The sequence below is a fragment of the Centrocercus urophasianus genome, unplaced genomic scaffold (genome assembly GCF_019232065.1).
Source record: "Centrocercus urophasianus isolate 14NV4802_14NV808 unplaced genomic scaffold, USGS_Curo_1.0 seq_21, whole genome shotgun sequence".
NCBI classification, from domain to species: domain Eukaryota; kingdom Metazoa; phylum Chordata; class Aves; order Galliformes; family Phasianidae; genus Centrocercus; species Centrocercus urophasianus.
The window spans coordinates 7,104,579-7,120,988 of record NW_024884767.1 but is presented as its reverse complement, the minus strand read 5'-3'; the positions used below and the strand labels follow the sequence as shown (position 1 = coordinate 7,120,988).

The 16,410-nt window shown below is 37.9% G+C and overlaps 1 protein-coding gene across 3 annotated transcripts in view; it reads left to right on the top strand.

Annotated features, from left to right (window-relative positions):
• Window positions 1-16,410, top strand: part of KIAA0825 (KIAA0825 ortholog) — a 229,984-nt gene that overhangs the window by 34,089 nt on the left and 179,485 nt on the right. For all 3 annotated transcript variants that reach the window (XM_042823068.1, XM_042823066.1, XM_042823069.1), the window contains exons 3-4: window positions 6,388-6,556; window positions 14,853-15,522. In XM_042823068.1, the coding sequence (XP_042679002.1) occupies window positions 6,388-6,556; window positions 14,853-15,522 (839 nt within the window). The remainder of the gene's footprint in view (window positions 1-6,387; window positions 6,557-14,852; window positions 15,523-16,410) is intronic.

Sequence of the window (16,410 nt, the reverse complement as noted above, 5' to 3'; positions counted from 1 at the left end):
AATGCCTTCTTTTCTGTTCCTTTGGCCACAGAATGTAAGCCACAGTTTGCTTTCACCTGGAGGGGCGTTCAGTATATTTGGATCCATTTGCCCCAGGGGTGGAAACACAGCCCAACCATTTGCCATGGGTTGATCCAGACTGTATTGGAACAGAGCAGTGCTCTTGGACACGTACAGTACACTGATGACATGACTGTGCGTGGCAACACAGCAAGGGAAGTTTTTGAGGAAGGAGAACAAATAATCCTTCTGCATGCTGATTTTTCTTATTAAGGAAAGCAAAGTGAAAGGACCTGCCCAGGAGATTCAGTTCTGAGATATAAACTGGCAAGATGGACGTTGTCATATCCCAATGGATGTGATTGACAAAATCACTGCCATGTCTCCACTCACTAATTAGGAGGAGACGCAGTCTTTTCTGGGTGTAGTGGGCTTTTGGAGAATGCATTGACTACCTGGCCTTCTGCCACATCTTTTAACATGGTTCCCCAACGCAGGAATGATGTGCAGCTTTTGTAGAGGTTCCAGAGGAGGGCAAAGAAGATGATCAGAGGGCTGGAGAACCTCTCTTAGAAGACAGGCTGAAGGATCTGGGCATGTTCAGCCTGGAAGAGAGATGGCTGTGGGAAGACGTCATTGCAGCCTTTAAAAGGAGTTTATAAACAAGAGAGAAATCAACTTTTAACAAGTGTAGATAGTGATAGGACAAGAAGGAATGGTTTTAAACTAAAGGAGAGGGGGTGTCAGTGGATGGCTTATATTGAGAAAGTGGTGAGGTGTAGGAACAGGTTGCCCAGAGATATTATGGATCCCTGGAGACATTTAAGGCCAGATTGAACGAGGCCCTGGGCAGTGTGATCTACTGTATGATGTAGTGCTTGGCAGAGGGGTTGGAACTTGAAGATCCTTTGGGTCCCTTCCAACCCAAGCCATTCTGTGATTCTGTGATTGCATGATTCTGGAATGGTAAATAAATAATTCTAACTGCAAGCACTGATGTACCGCTCGCTCAGAGGCTCAAGTTATTCTTCATGTGGGACTAAAGATTTCTCGAAAAATCAGTCAATTAAAAAAAAAAAATCCATAGGAGTATAACTTTCAGATTGTTTTGCTACAGACAAAGGCTAAATTTTCCTCGCAGTTTTTCCACTCCTCAGTATTTCAGTGGCTACTTCTTTATTTGAATTGCTGAATAGTTTCAAAGACAAGTGGAAACACTCTTGCAGTAGAAATTATCTGAGAGCTAAGACACCATCTGATTTAAATCCTTATGTCACAAACTTCTAAAAATGATGAAAATATTCTGCAAAATATTAACATTTTTCCGTGCTTTTTTTTTTTCCTCTGGCATCTCCTAGTGACCATTGTTAGAAACATGCAGAAATTCTGTTGTACAATACACAGATTTTCTAGTATTGTACCAATAAGCTGGTTTTCAATAGCAAAATTAAAGAGTTTCTGGTTGGGCTCAGTAATGTCTTAACTTTGGAACTCAGACATCTAAAAACATTCACTGAATGCCTTGTCATATCTCTAGATTTAAGAGTTTCAGAAAAACTCTTTTGGAAAAACAAGCAACACAATACAAATGGAGCAAACACATAGTTAACTACAGTAATCAGGAAAAAGAATGATTTCCCTTTTGTATTCCAAATTTTGTCTGCCTGATACTGGTAAGGATGAGTACAAACATAGCTGTATTTTTTTCTATTGACCACACATGATATGAAGATAATTCCTGGTCCTATCATTGCATACTGATTATCAGTTGATTTCATCTGGACTTATGCCTGTTTTTTTTTTTTTAAACCCAGAGATTATTTAAATAAAATTTGGATTAAAATTTAAATTTTAATTCAAAGTTAATTTTAGTTAATTTTCAGTGAAAAAGAATTATTTGGAAAAAAAAATTGAATGTACCCTTCTTACAACTGTAATTTTAAGAGTATAATATATAATGTGCATTAAGCACATTTTTGTCATCAAGATCATGTATTTTATTTTTTAAAAAACTTCAACAAATTTTGAAAATAGACTCATTTTCTACACTGGCAGTAAATCATAAAGCTTTAGATACTGTCTTGTATAGTGAGGATAATTTTAATCCTATTTGGAGGAAGCCTTCTGCTTTAATTGCTTTAAACTCATATAATATATAAAACCTGTATTTTTTTTCAAAAGTATCCAAATTCCTAAATATTTAATAATTTAATTGCTTTAAAGGAGTAAGTATACAAAATTAATCATGTTCATGTAATACTATATTTTGACAAAAATCTTAAAAGTGAGAAATACCAATATTTTTGAGATCATGTTCAGCTACAGTATGGTGTAAGTAAACTGTATGAAAATGTTTTTACTCAGTGGAAAACAGTTTTAGTACAAGCAGCCTATTTATTGAGATAGAAGGATTAAACAAAATGATTAGAATTATCATGGTTAGTACCACAGGGTTCAATGAAATTTATCCACATAATCCCCTTATCAGTCTTAAGAAAAACTGCTAAGATGTATGGCTTTGTGAAGACTGTAGCCTTTTCATAGTCCACAGTTTCTCAAAGACAAATGTAAATATTGGTTCCTAATTAAAGAACATTGCAGAGACCAACAACAGTAGTGCCCTTTACAGTGCATGTTGCCACTATCTGTTGGGTGTGAATGAGACACTTCAGTATGGCACAATAAAAAGCCTTTGTTTGTGTCTCAGAGTCAAAGTGTATGCTTTGTAGTCCTGGGAGCATGTTTCACTAGTTGAAAAAGATAAATGCCAGTCTTTTATCAACTTTAATCCTCATGCCTGGACTGTTCTATCAGGAACCTGACAAGGTCACTTGCAGAGAAAGATTGTGTGGAAGTGATTTGTCCTGATAGTGCCCCGATAAAGTCCTCATGAGAAGGTGCTTGTTTCAGTCCACTTCATTTTGACATCACTGATGCTCAGAGAAATCTCAAAAAGATTTTCACTTCAGTCTTATGGAGGGTGTTCTATAGGCCACCCGAGTATTTATAAATGTTAATGTATATTACCATCTCTTTATTTACAGAATTTGGTTTCTGAAGCTAATGCAGCTGTAAAGTGCGATGTCTTCATCTCAGTGAAGTAGATAAGCTTGCATTTGTCTTATCTTTATGCATACAACAGTTATAACCATAATTCATAGTGAATACAATTAAATGTGTGAAAATAAGCTGTTCCGAATGTCCTGCTTATTTTGATGAAATGGTTTTTAGAAGTTGTACAGCTTTCATTGCTTTGGAAACTTTACATGTACTTCTTTTTTTCCCTTTCAAAATGTTAATAATTCTGCACTTAAGTACTTACGATTGTCATTGCATTCTGTATGTACCATCAGTGCATTTTATCTACTCAGCTTGTTCACAGTATCTACTGCTATATATTATGGTATTGTATTTGTTTTATGCAACCTGCACATAAAAGGAAAACAGTCTACTGTTTATCTCAGAACATAATTTGATGTGATCATTTTCTTACTGTTTTACACTGATTTTCAGAAATGACAATTCAAACTAACAATCAGTTCCCAAAAGTAAGGATGTTAGTGATTTATTTTTTTGCTGCTGATCAGAATGTGGCAACTATTGGGAAATTAGGATACACTGTATAATATCTGTAAAAAAAAAAAAAAAAATCAAATGTAAATCACTCAATAAAGGAGAAAATCTAGTAGACAAATCAAATAAATACTTCTTCCGCATACTGAAAACAGTGTTACATGTGCTATCAAATGACAAAATATGAGGGCTGCTCCAAAATCTTCCCCTGTATTCAGCACTGGTGAGGCTGCACCTCGAGTGCTGTGTCCAGTTTTGGGCCCCTCACTGCAAGAAAGATATTGAGGCCCTGGAGTGGGTTCAAAGAAGGGCAGCAAAGCTGGTGAGGGGTCTGGAGCACAGGGCTTATGAGGAGAGGCTGAAGGAGCTGGGGTTGTTCAGCCTGGAGAAGAGGAGGCTCAGGGGAGACCTCATTGCTCTCTATAACTTCCTGAAGGGAGCTTGTAGTGAGCTGGGGGTCGGCCTCTTCTCTCGTGTCATTAGTGATAGGACCAGGGGGAATGGCTTCAAGCTACGGCAGGGGAGATTCAGGCTGGACGTGAGGAAGTATTACTTTTCAGAAAGGGTGGTCAGGCACTGGAATGGACTGCCCAGGGAGGTGGTGGAGTCACCGAGCCTGGGGGTGTTCAAGGAAAGGCTGGATGTTGTGTTGAGGGACATGGTTTAGTAGGAGCTATTGGGAATAGGTGAACGGTTGGACTGGATGATCTTTTAGGTCTTTTCCAACCTTGGTGATTCTATGATTCTATGATTCTATGAAAAGTAATGCTCCCTATTCCATTATGTTGGCCCACAACATCAGAGGCAGATATTGGTGGTATGGCAGTAGAGGTTGAACCTTTACACCAATATCCTATTACATTTTGTTGCCCTGTGACAGATGGCAGTGGACGAGTGCTTTGACAGAATGGCATCTGACATGGAAGTGTGGATGAAGCAAAAGTGTGTCATTTGAGTTCCTCCATGAGGAAAATTGATACCCACACTGACATTCACTGATGCTTGTGGAGCAGTTATGGATACCCAACAGTAGGTATGAGCATAGTGAGACCAAGGGTGGTGTGCTTCAGCAGTAATGATAATAACCATGGATGACCTCCATTGGTGCACATTTTTATGAGCACACGTGCAGGCTCTTGTTCATTGCTGATGAAAATGCACAGCTAATAGCGGTGACTGTTAAAAAAGAGTGTTTTGTAGCTTAGAATTTCCTCTGTCAAACATTGTTACTGTTCTCTTTGTACATGTTATAGTTTCAATAGGAATAAATAGGAGGCATTACTTTTGGAGCCATCGGTGTGTGATAAGCAAAGTGACTTTTCATCTCTTGTTACAAATTCATATGGGTTATTAGCGTTTGAGGTTTTTTCCTTATTCATATTTACAGTGAATCTCATTTTTTATAAATGTATAGAAAATGAAACTTCCTATCCAGATAAGTTATTGTGAAGAAAATGTCGATACTTTACTCCAGGTTACTAATTGAAGAAGATGTATTAGTTGTATTGTGTTTGTTTTCAAAAAGTAAAGGTCTCTAAGCTAGTGTTTTAGTCTTTATTTATTCACTTTGATTTGTTTCTCAATTTCATATCTTTACTCTTCTCCTATCTTCCTTTTCTCGTCTTCATCTTCTCTTTTTTAATTTAATAAAAGTATTAAGAGAGCATATGGAGAAGAACAAGCATATTTTATCTATATAAAACAAAAGGGCAAGTGACAGTACAGTATGCCTTCTTGTTTGGCTGATGTCATGAAAATAGGAAGCAACATGATTAGAAGTATTAGGCAGTAAAGTATTTGTAAACATCTGAGTACTTACTAGTGGTAGTATTTCTACTACTTTGGTAGTATAAATAAATGAATTTTAATTTGCATCAGCTCCTATGTCTTTTATCAGCTCTAAGAATATGAATAAGTACTATACTCCAAAATCAAATAAAATTATAGTGAGAATTGTTTTTCATTGCAGTAAACCAAAATTCTGTCTTAAGTGTTGGTACTGTTTGTTTTAAACATAGGACTGCATGGATCTACGAAGTACCATTTTTTCTAATGGAAATGGTAATAAACATTAAGTATTACTATATAAGAAAAGTAGATCTTAAAGAATGAAAAGGTATTTTGGTAGGAAATGATGTAGAATGTGATTGTTTCTAGATTTTTCTGTTTTATTCTTTCTGTGTAGGTGCCCGTAACAATAATAAGGAAATCTTTTCAGATATAAGGCTTGTGATTTTTACAACTGGAATCACAGTAATTACTGTATCAACCACACATCAATTCACAGACAGGAATGTTAGGGTGTGGATCAGCTACTTGAAAACAAACTGTTTCCTTCAAATTGTTCTAATAACAGCAAGTGAAAGAGATCTGATTTCTCAGCAGAAGTGACTCTAAAATTCTTTTCAGCATTTGCTGTGATGTGTCAGTTGGTCTTTATGAAGTTGTTAATGTATCTTATGTGCTGTAAAAGAACCACTGATTGCTAGAATCAAACATTCAGCTTTGTATATGGTAGCTGATTCAGTTTATATTTGTTTCTTTAGCTAATTGAGCACCAAGGAGCAGATGTCAAATTAAGCAATATCTTATTCACCAATTTCTTTACTAGAAAGTACAAGATTACTTGAGAACTTTTTCACATATGTATTTTAAGGTTAATGCTGAAATTTCAAGCTTCATTTTATGAGAGTAATTTGTTAAGAAGGACTAGTGTTACACGTTAATTTGAAATAGTTGTTCCTTTTGAGATATGGAATATATAGAACACTTTTATTTTCTATTTTTTTTATTTTTTTATTTTTTTTTTTCTAGCATGGAACAATGTCTTAAAGATCTGAGATCAGAAGTAAATGAAATATGTACTGATGAAATACTACAAAGCACAAATGACTGCCTTCAGTGGTTAAACAACTGCAATTTTGTTTCTCTCCGTCCTTCATCTACACAGCATGGAGAACTGATGGAGTTCCTTAGGACTCTGGTAAGAAAAACTTTACTGAGTAGTGTAATTTTTGGGACAGTTGGTTATAGTTTGAGTTGTTTCTTTCTTGTCTCTCTCTACGGTGAGTATAGTTCAGAAATTTTTCTATGAAGTTTAGTACCATTTGCTTATGTTTCCTTCTGATTATGTCCTAACTGCACAGATTTGGGGCAAAATATTTTTACCGATTATTCCACATGTTGGGCACTGCTAGGCCTGTTTTGTAAACCCATGTAGATGAAAACATGTAGATAAAAACATATGAAGTTACTGTAGGCATGTTACGGCTTGTTCTTCACATGTATCAATATGAATGTTATCCTTCTGATAGTTGTCCTTTACATATTATTCAATCATTACTTTTCTACCTACTTTTACTAATTTGAAATGCAGAAGCTATACCCATTTTTCCAGTAAGTGCAACTGAACTTATCTAGAAATTCCATTTCACTTCAGGGAAAAAAAAATATGATTGTGGAAAGTTATCCAAACTTTATATGCAAAGTTAATCATAGAATATAGATGAGGAATTTTGAAAATTTAATTGACTAGACAAGTGAAGGGTGATAACTAAGTAAATGGCAGACTGCAATTTTGTGTGTTAACCACATGTGTGTGATATATACATATATGCATATATACAGGTGTCTAAATAAATCTAAACCTTATTGTCATGGTTTTATGTTTTTTGGTTTTCAGTATTCCACATCATAACATCATGTGGTGCACTGGCAGTTAAAGTGTTAATACTCCAATTCCGGTTACCTATCCCTATAACATGACTTATGGAAGTCATGGGGTCTGGCCCTTCCATGTGGGGCGCTCTCTTACTGCCTGGCAGTGGGTGCTGGAGGGTGCTTTCGTAGCCGTTCCAAGCTTTTCAGGTTTGACTTGGTCTCAGGAACTCTCTCTCTCCTATCTTATTTGATTTATTAGTCTCAATTTCAATTATATTGTATTATATTGTGTTATCTTGCATTCCAGTAACACAGTTAGTAAAATAAGTTTTCCTCCATAGGTCATTGCCACTGTTTTTTTCCTTCCTTGAGCCCAGCTCCCATCTCCCTATCCCTTTTCCCTTTCCTTTCTCATTTTGTGGGGCCGTGGGGGGGGCCTACTGCCCCCCTGTCACGGGCATAGATTGATCTAGTTAACTCCGTGACAGTTTTTGGTGGAGAATGCAGGCATTAGCTGCTTTTTAGCTTTTAGAATCAATTACTCTCTCTGCTCTCAGAGAGCTTCGTTAGGAAACATTATCAGCAATTCAGGTTTCTGTGCTGAAAAACTTGACCTTGAAAGCTCAAGCGTACTGCCAGCGTTCTGGGATATTTGTAAATTTTGAGAACTGCTTAGTCTGGACAGTGCTTTTTCCTTTTTTTTTTTTTTCTCCTCTTGTTCCCCTTAACCCCTTTTAGTAGCTACCAGCGATGAACCCACTCTTTATCGTGGGGGCAGTGTGTAAGGGATTAAAAGCCATTATTTCACTTGGAACTTATTGGCCAATTGTCAATGTCATGATTAGTTGTTGTGCAATTGTGATCATATATAACCAAACAAGGGCACTGATGGAGACATCTGCACAGTACTTATATGCGATGTGGTATGATTGGAATTTTGATGTTTACATTCCAAATGGAATGGCTAATTTTTCAAACAACTACATCCCAAATGGAGTAGCTAATTTTAGAAACAACACAATGTTCACACAGGTTTCCAGGATTTCTTATCAGTTTGTCACGTGTTTTTTGAATGTCGAATTAATGCTCATTTTGATGTGCATGTATGTTATCAGTCTCCCTGAATGTATTCCAATGCATTCATGATATGTGGAAGGAGTCTCTTCTAAAACCAGAGAATGCTGACTGGCAGGGAATATGGAGAGGTTTAGGAAAAATCTCAGAAGCGTGGGGACCCACAGTGTCATGGGATTTCATTCTTGAACACCCGTGGGATCCCAAGAAACTAAGCCAGTATTTGAGTCAGGGACGATGCGGCTTACATAAATCCAAGGAGGTACAACTTATTTGCGGTTTGGCTTCTGTTTACCGCACCCTGTATAATGCTATTCTCGAGAGAGAGTTTCCAAGCTGAGGTTCAAGCCAAAGGGGAAAATCTCCAAGTCAAATCTGATCAATTACAGGAGACACCAGTAACAATATCAGTTGCCCCTTTGGAAAACAAGAAATGGAAATGAGTGTCCTTGCATCTAGGATGGAAAAAAGAAGAAGTGGAGGAGGAGGTGGAGGGTGATCCAGGTGAGGAGCCCTCCTCAGAATCACCATCATCAGGAAAGGCAAAAGGAAAAACTAAGAGATATGCAAAAAAGAGTGATGAAGAGGAAGTCTCTATTACTACTTGTTGGCCTCTGAAGATGACTGAAATCCAAGGCTCAAGAAAGGAGTTTACACGGTGCCCGAATGAAACTCTCGTTTCCCGATAGCTTCGCTGCTGGGACAGCGGGGCCAGTAGCTTGTCTCTAGATGGTAATGAAGCTCGCCGACTAGGCACCATTGCGAGAGATCCAGCTATTGACAGAAGGATTAGTGGATATTTGGATGGGGCTGCCACCCTCTGGGAACAAGTGTTAATAGCCGAGAAGGAATGGCATCCCTTCAAAGAAGGCTTGAAGCCTGTGATGAAAAGGTGGGATACAGTTGAAAAGGGTATCCAGTATTTGAGGGAAATAGCCATGGTGGAAATGTTGTGACCCTAACTTTATTCCTAACCATCCACGCCAAGACCACAACCCTGAGAAAGTGAGGACAACGCCTGATATATGGTGGAAAATCACAACAGCAGCACCAGAAAGATACACCAGTACACTAACAGCAACGTTAGACAGATACCAGGACCAACAGAGAAGACTCTTAGGTTTTGAATTGATTCTTACGCTCCAAAACTATGAACAACTATTCCCAACCCACACTTCCATTTCCACTATCTCACACATAACGGACCAACTGAATGAGAGAAAGAGAGAAATGTAAGAGCAAAGGTCTCTACTAATTAATCATGATAAACCTGTAGTGGTATCAGAAATGCTTGATGAAGATCAGGATAATCAAAAGAGTCTAATGAAGCAGCTGATCAAACTAATGCAAATCCAACTAATTAAAGATGATGAACCCTCCTTCTCACATGCACCATCAAAAATCTCAGCTGTTAAAGACAAATGCTTTCCGGCTCCAGTAAGGAATACTGCATTGCAATTTGCCTTGTGGCATTACCTACGTGACCATGGAGAAGACACAAGGAAGTGGCATGAACAAGCTACTCCTGTACTACAAGAACGGGTGAGAGAATTACAAAACAGATCAATCACCAGTGCGCTTGCTCCAGTTACCACAGGTAATGAATAGAGGGGCCCCTCTCTCAGTCAGGGAGAAAAGGGATAATAGAGTTTATTGGACTGTGTGTCTTCAATGGCTTGGCACATCAGAACCACAGAAATATAAGGCACTAGTGGATACTGGCGCACACAGTGCACTCTGATGCTCTCGAGTCATGAAGGGACAGAATCAATCCATATTTCTGGAGTGACCGGGGGCTCTCAAGAGTTGACTGTGTTTGGAGGCTGAGATAAGCCTCGCTGGTAAGGACTGACAAAAACATCCTATTTTGACGGGCCCAGGGGCTCCATGTATACTAGGTATTGATTACCTCAGAAGGGGGCATTTCAAGGATCCTAAGTGATATAGATAGGCCTTTGGAATAGCTGCTGTAGACACAGACAACGTTAAGCAGCTGTCTGTTTTGCCTGGCCTGTCAGAAGATCAATCTGTTGTGGGGCTGCAATGAGTAAAATAGCAACAGGTACCGATTGCTACAAAAACGGTGCACAGACGGCAGTACCGCACCAACAGGGATTCTTTGCTCCCCATTCATAAGTTGATTCATCAACTAGAGAGTCAGGGAGTGATCAGCAAAACTCACTCACTTTTTAACAGCCCGTTATGGCCAGTCTGTAAAGCCAGTGGAGAATGGAGGTTGATGGTAGACTATCATGGCCTGAATGGAGTCATACCCCCATTGAGGGCTGCTGTGCTGGACATGTTAGAACTCCAGTATGAACTGCAGTCAAAAGCAGCCAAAGAGTATGCCACCATTGACATTGGTAACATCTTCTTTTCCGTTCCTTTGGCCAAAGAATGTAAGCCACAGTTTGCTTTCACCTGGAGGGGCGTTCAGTATACTTGGAACCATTTGCCTCAGGGACAACACAGCCCAACCATTTGCCATGGGTTGATCCAGACTGTATTGGAACAGGGCAGTGCTCCTGAGCACTTGCAGTACATTGATGAAACCGTTGTGTGGGGTGGTACAGCAGAAGAAGTCTTCACGAAAGGAGAGCGAATAATCCAAATTCTTCTGCCAGTTGGTTTTGCTATTAAGGAAAGCATAGTGAAAGGACCTGCCCAGGAGATTTAGTTCCTAGGTATAAAGTGGCAAGATGGCCATTGTCACATTCCAGTAGATGTGACTGACAAAATCACTGCCATGTCTCCACTCACTAATAAGAAAGAGATGCAGTCTTTTCTGAGTGCAGTGGGCTTTTGAAGAATGCATGTTCCAAGCCATAGCCTCATTGTAAGCCCCCTTTATCAGGTGACACGGATGAAGAATGAGTTTACATGGGGCCCTGAGCAGCAGCAGGCTTTTGAACAGGTTAAGCAGGAGATAGCCCTTACCTTGGCCGTAGGGCCATTATGGACGGGACAAGATGTAAAGAACATCCTCTACACTGCTGCTGGAGAGAAAGATCCCACTTGGAGTTTGTGGCAAAGAGCCTCAGGAGAGACCCGAGGCTGACCCCTGGGATTCTCGAGTTGAGTGTACAGGGGGTCGGAAGAGGGCTACACTCCAACTGAAAAGGAGATCTTAGCCGCGTATGAGGGGGTTCGGGCTGCTTCTGAAGTAGTCGGTACTGAAACATAGCTTCTTCTGGCACCTCGACTGCCAGTGCTGAACTGGATGTTTAAAGGAAAGGTTTCCTCCACCCATCGTGCTACTGATGCCACTTGGAGCAAGTGGATTGCACTGATTACGCAATGAGCACGGATGGGAAACTCAGCCGTCCAGGAATCCTAGAGGTCATCATGGACTGGCCTGAAGGTAAAAAGTTTGGAACATCACCAGGAGAAGAGGTATTGCGAGCTCAAGAGGCCCCACCATACAATGAACTACCAGAAAATGAATGACTTCCGTAAGTGTATAGGGATAGGTACCCAGAATTGGAGCATTAACACTTTGACTCCCAGTGCACTGCACGGTGTTATGATGTGGAATACCGAAAACCAAAAAACGTAAAACCATGACACTTATCCAGTGAATTATTCTGGTTTGCTTCTTTGTCATGGTTCCATTGTAGGACTGCAATATCTCTAGGCAGAGATTCTCTGTATTGGTAGAGGAAATCTAGTTACAAGCAGTGCAGTATTTTTTCGTTTGGGATTTCTTCTGGCTAAAGCTTAAACTTCGTCAAATCACTTTGTTTATTTTGACTCATGAAACTGGCTGTTGATCTATCAATCACTTAAATTCCACTGAATTCATTATTTGTAGCCACAGATCATTAAAGATTTTTCAAATCATGAAGTTCTAGAAATACTAGGTCTTTAATGTTCACGTGTTGAAGAAATGATTTAGTTCCTTTCTGACACAGGTGATCAGTTTGAATGTTGCTGTTAATAATCACCCTGCTCAAGAGTGTTGGACTGCTACTTGTCATACCTGATCTAGACAAAATGAGAGAATCTCATGCTGACTTGCAAAGTTTTTTGTTACTCCTCTTAGTCTAGTTAGATCCTTACGTAACACCCTTAGGAAAGGTGATGACAATGGTGGCTTACATACCTGTGTCCACTCCCTGCGTTCACCTTCTGTCAGGTCTGTTCAAGCCATTCACCAGAACACCAGGTGGTGGCATTTGTTTGGGAAATTCCAAAATGTCTCCATCTCTGGAATACCTTGGCTACATCATACACAAAATTTGCTTTCTAGTTCTTCAGCTTCCCAAGAGTCTACAGACTTAATGTTGGTCTGGCTGTGGGCTGTAGAGGTCAGTTAAACTGGTAGGCTGATAAACAGAGAGTGAAGTGTGAGAAGCTTTGAAACATTAATGTTACACAGATTATCACAAGGAAAACAGTGCAGCTTGGGAACTGGGACATTTCTATTTCCAGGCTCTTACTTTCTCAGATAATCCAGCCTGTTGTGTAGATGGGACTACGGATGAAAAGTGTGTATATATTAGCATAAGTAGTCCTTCTGTAAGGAGTTAGACTCACAGTAGATAACCCTTAGGTCCATAAACACGTGCATTAAACTGTTTGCAGTAGTATTCAGAATTAATGAGATTATTACAGTTTGACCTTTCTTAACTGAGTGTTTCCATCCATTGAATTAATTACTCAGTTAACTTAAATAAAAGCTTGCAAGCGACAAATTAAGTAACATCATACAATATATCCTCTAAGATTAGCCTTCCTTTTGCCTCAGGACAGTATTTCTATTTATTCTTACACCCCTTCCCGTATGTGTGTTTTGTTAGGAATTTCGTTTAACTTTTAAGCTGCTGGAACAATATTTTAAAAATAATGCCAAGTTCCATTTATGCAGTGGCTAATTAGCTGTATTTAGGTTTTTTATTAGTGTGATATTCTCAAGAATTTGTAAACTCATGGAAACACTAAGAGATTCTTCATAAAAACTAAGAGTATTCTATTGTGTGAAATTCCAACATTCTATTTGATATTTTGTAGTTCAAAATAATTAGAAGCTGAGTATGTATATGAACACATCTTCACTGAAATAAATTCGCCTAAAATAATGGCATTTTTAAAAAGAAAATCTTTGTAATATTGGATATATGTACTAACATAACTGGAACTAGCCTAGATTAGATAGTGAAGTGCAAGTCTTATCCTGTGTACTGTTATCACAGATTTCCTGGGCTCAAAAGAGAGCTTTTTACATTTCTCTAAAATTGCTAGATGTTAATTTGAATGTTTTACTATTGTTTTTTCCCCTGGGAGTTCAACAGTTTTCAATCATCAGAAAAAAAATAGAAGTTCCAATGCTGAAAAATTCTTGTGACTGAAAAGATTAATAAAAAATCCAAAAGTAACACTGAAATTTTTGTCCTAAATTTTGTCTTTTTTAATATTAATTTTAAAATTTTATTAATAAATGGTTAAAGTGAATATTTTATATTTCAAAATTATTACAGTAGTACCATACTCCAATATTATTTATTTCTCTCCTTTTCAGAATGAGAGAGGAAATAAAACTAATAACTCTCTGCAAATAGAATTAACTAATTAATTAGTTCTGAGGGTGGAAGGTCACTGAAAGTTGTTTTGTCCATCTATACAGTCAGATAGCTAGGATAAAGGACATAGGAGGGAGAAATTATCCAAGAACTATTCTTTTGCAGTTTGCAACGATCCTTTCCTTGTTGGAAGACGTAGGAGGGAAGTGGTGGGAGGTGTGGGAGCAAATGAGAGGGCCTCTACACCTTGGTTCGCCTAAAATTTTTCTGCTTGATTCCTGAAACCCAGAGATTTAAGAATGCAACCTATTTCATTCATTTTTCTTTTGACTGTGATGGGAGATCTGTTATTTCTCGGCAGCTAGAAGACTGAGAGTTGGTCTGTAAAATGAAAGTTTGGTGGGCCTAGAGCTCTGGGCAAAGCCAGCCTGCAACAGGGAGAAGTTTGTTCAGTTTATCACAAGTTTTCACTTCTAGTTCTTTAAGAGGGTGATGGGCATATTATTTTGTGTTTACAGTAGCCTTTCTCTCAGATGTGAGAGAAAGAGCCAGAGCACAAAAGGCAACGGTATTTATTCTCTAAATTACTGTCTTAGTTTTATGAGTAAAACATGTAAATTGCAAATGTTAATTTAATACAACTTTTGTTTCCAAGATGTGGTGTGGACCAGAACAGACAGGCCCGATCAACTGTCAAGGCTTATCTAGTGAACTGTGTTTTTTCTCATCTTTCCTTTGAACTGTGGATTAGAACTGATGGAAAAAAAACGGAGTTGAGGATGTAAGAATGATAGGGAGAGGAATGTGAGTTCATTGGAATAGATTGACAAAGAAATGGACTGAAGCATAAGTACATAGGAAAACAGCCTTTGTTATTTCAGTTTTTTATAGAGCAATTAGTTTCATTCTATTTGCTGGTAAGATAATTAACAATGGAAGTAATTGGTACTCTAGCATAAAGCTGTTGATTTTATTAACAGAGTTAACAAAATATTTCTAAAATACTGTCTGATTTACTTTTGTTAGCAAAGGTTGCTGAAGAATGAGCAAAATCAAGAAGAAATGATTCTTCACTTCCTTCTGGATCTCTCTAGTCAGTGTGGTGTTTCGTTTCCCTGTTCTCCAAGTGGGATGTCTTTTGAGTTTACATCTTCTCTTCATGCCATTGAGGATGATTCAACAATGGATGTGAAATCTCTCTGGGATGATGTGAGACTGCACCTTCGACGATTTTTAGTAAACAGACTGCAAAGTCAAGAAGAGACAAATCCCAGTGCTTCACAACAACAAATGCAGCTTAAAACTCAGTGCATACAGCAACTTCTGTTCCTTTATCCTGAATCAGAAGTCTTATCAAAGTATCAAAATATGCAGAGTAAAATGGTTCGTGATCTTCTACAGAATTGTGTTTTGTCTAGCTGTGGTGAAACGAATTTTGATAAGGTCGTTCATGGCTACCAAAGTTCCATACCGACACTATGCACAATAATAAGAGAGGATTTCTATATACTAAGTGGAACTATCGATCCTTCTTCATCTCTGAAGTTCATTAATGAAACTTATCTGGATACTATCACTGAAGAAATAACAGTTCTTCTTGAAAGACTTTGTGAGCTGCAGTTCAAAGAAAATGCTCTGCACATAGTTAAGGCGAACAAGATTTCAAAGAAGCATAGGAGAACGGTTCATGCTGTGGGTTAGTAGATATAATTTATGTTCATTGCAGTTAGATATTATTTTAATATTACTACTTTTTTTTCTTTTTCAACATACCTTTTTATTTCCTACAAAAATAGTGTCCAAAGATTATTAATTTCAACTTTATGTCTCAAATGCACTATTGTAGTTGAGGTATAGACCATGTCAGAATTGTGCTGAAACACGACTTTAAGGTAAGGTAAAATATTTTATACTTATTTATTTAGAAACGATGATATACTTCACTGGAAAATGTTCTCATGCCTTAATCTTTTTTTTTTTAAGCGCAGCTTATTCCAACTGCTTGAATATACCTTAGAATAAGAAAATAAGAACTACTTAAACTAAATTTTAAAAAGTACAACTCTTCCCTCTTGTAAAATTTTGATTAGCAGAGGCTTTCTAATCATGAAGTAGATACAAAATTGTAGATCAAGGCTGACCTAAAAAGATTACTGTGCAAATTCTAATTTAAAAAATAAATAAATAAAAAATAAGATTTCTATTTGTGCAAAAGCACTGTTAGAATTAATGAACCTGTTCATTTTTTCTTGTTCTGAGTAGTTTAAGGCAGTAAAGCAGTCTGTTAACAGTGTATTAGTTCTGTCCTTTCTTTTTCAGCAATGGTGAATAATAACGAGCCAATTTGTGAGAGGAGGACTCAAAAAAGTCGTAGGGGATGCAAAGTTTCATACTGTAATTACAAGAAGTTATGTAACTGCTTTTCCAATTCAGAGTTTTGAGCATTCTTCTGTACAAGAGTTGGTCATTACCAACTATGGAGGTCTAAAATGTAGACCTCCACAGAAGTGCAGGAGACTGCAGACAGAAAAAGTTAGTTTAGAATAATTAATAAATAAAAAAAAAAAACAACAACCAGGGAATA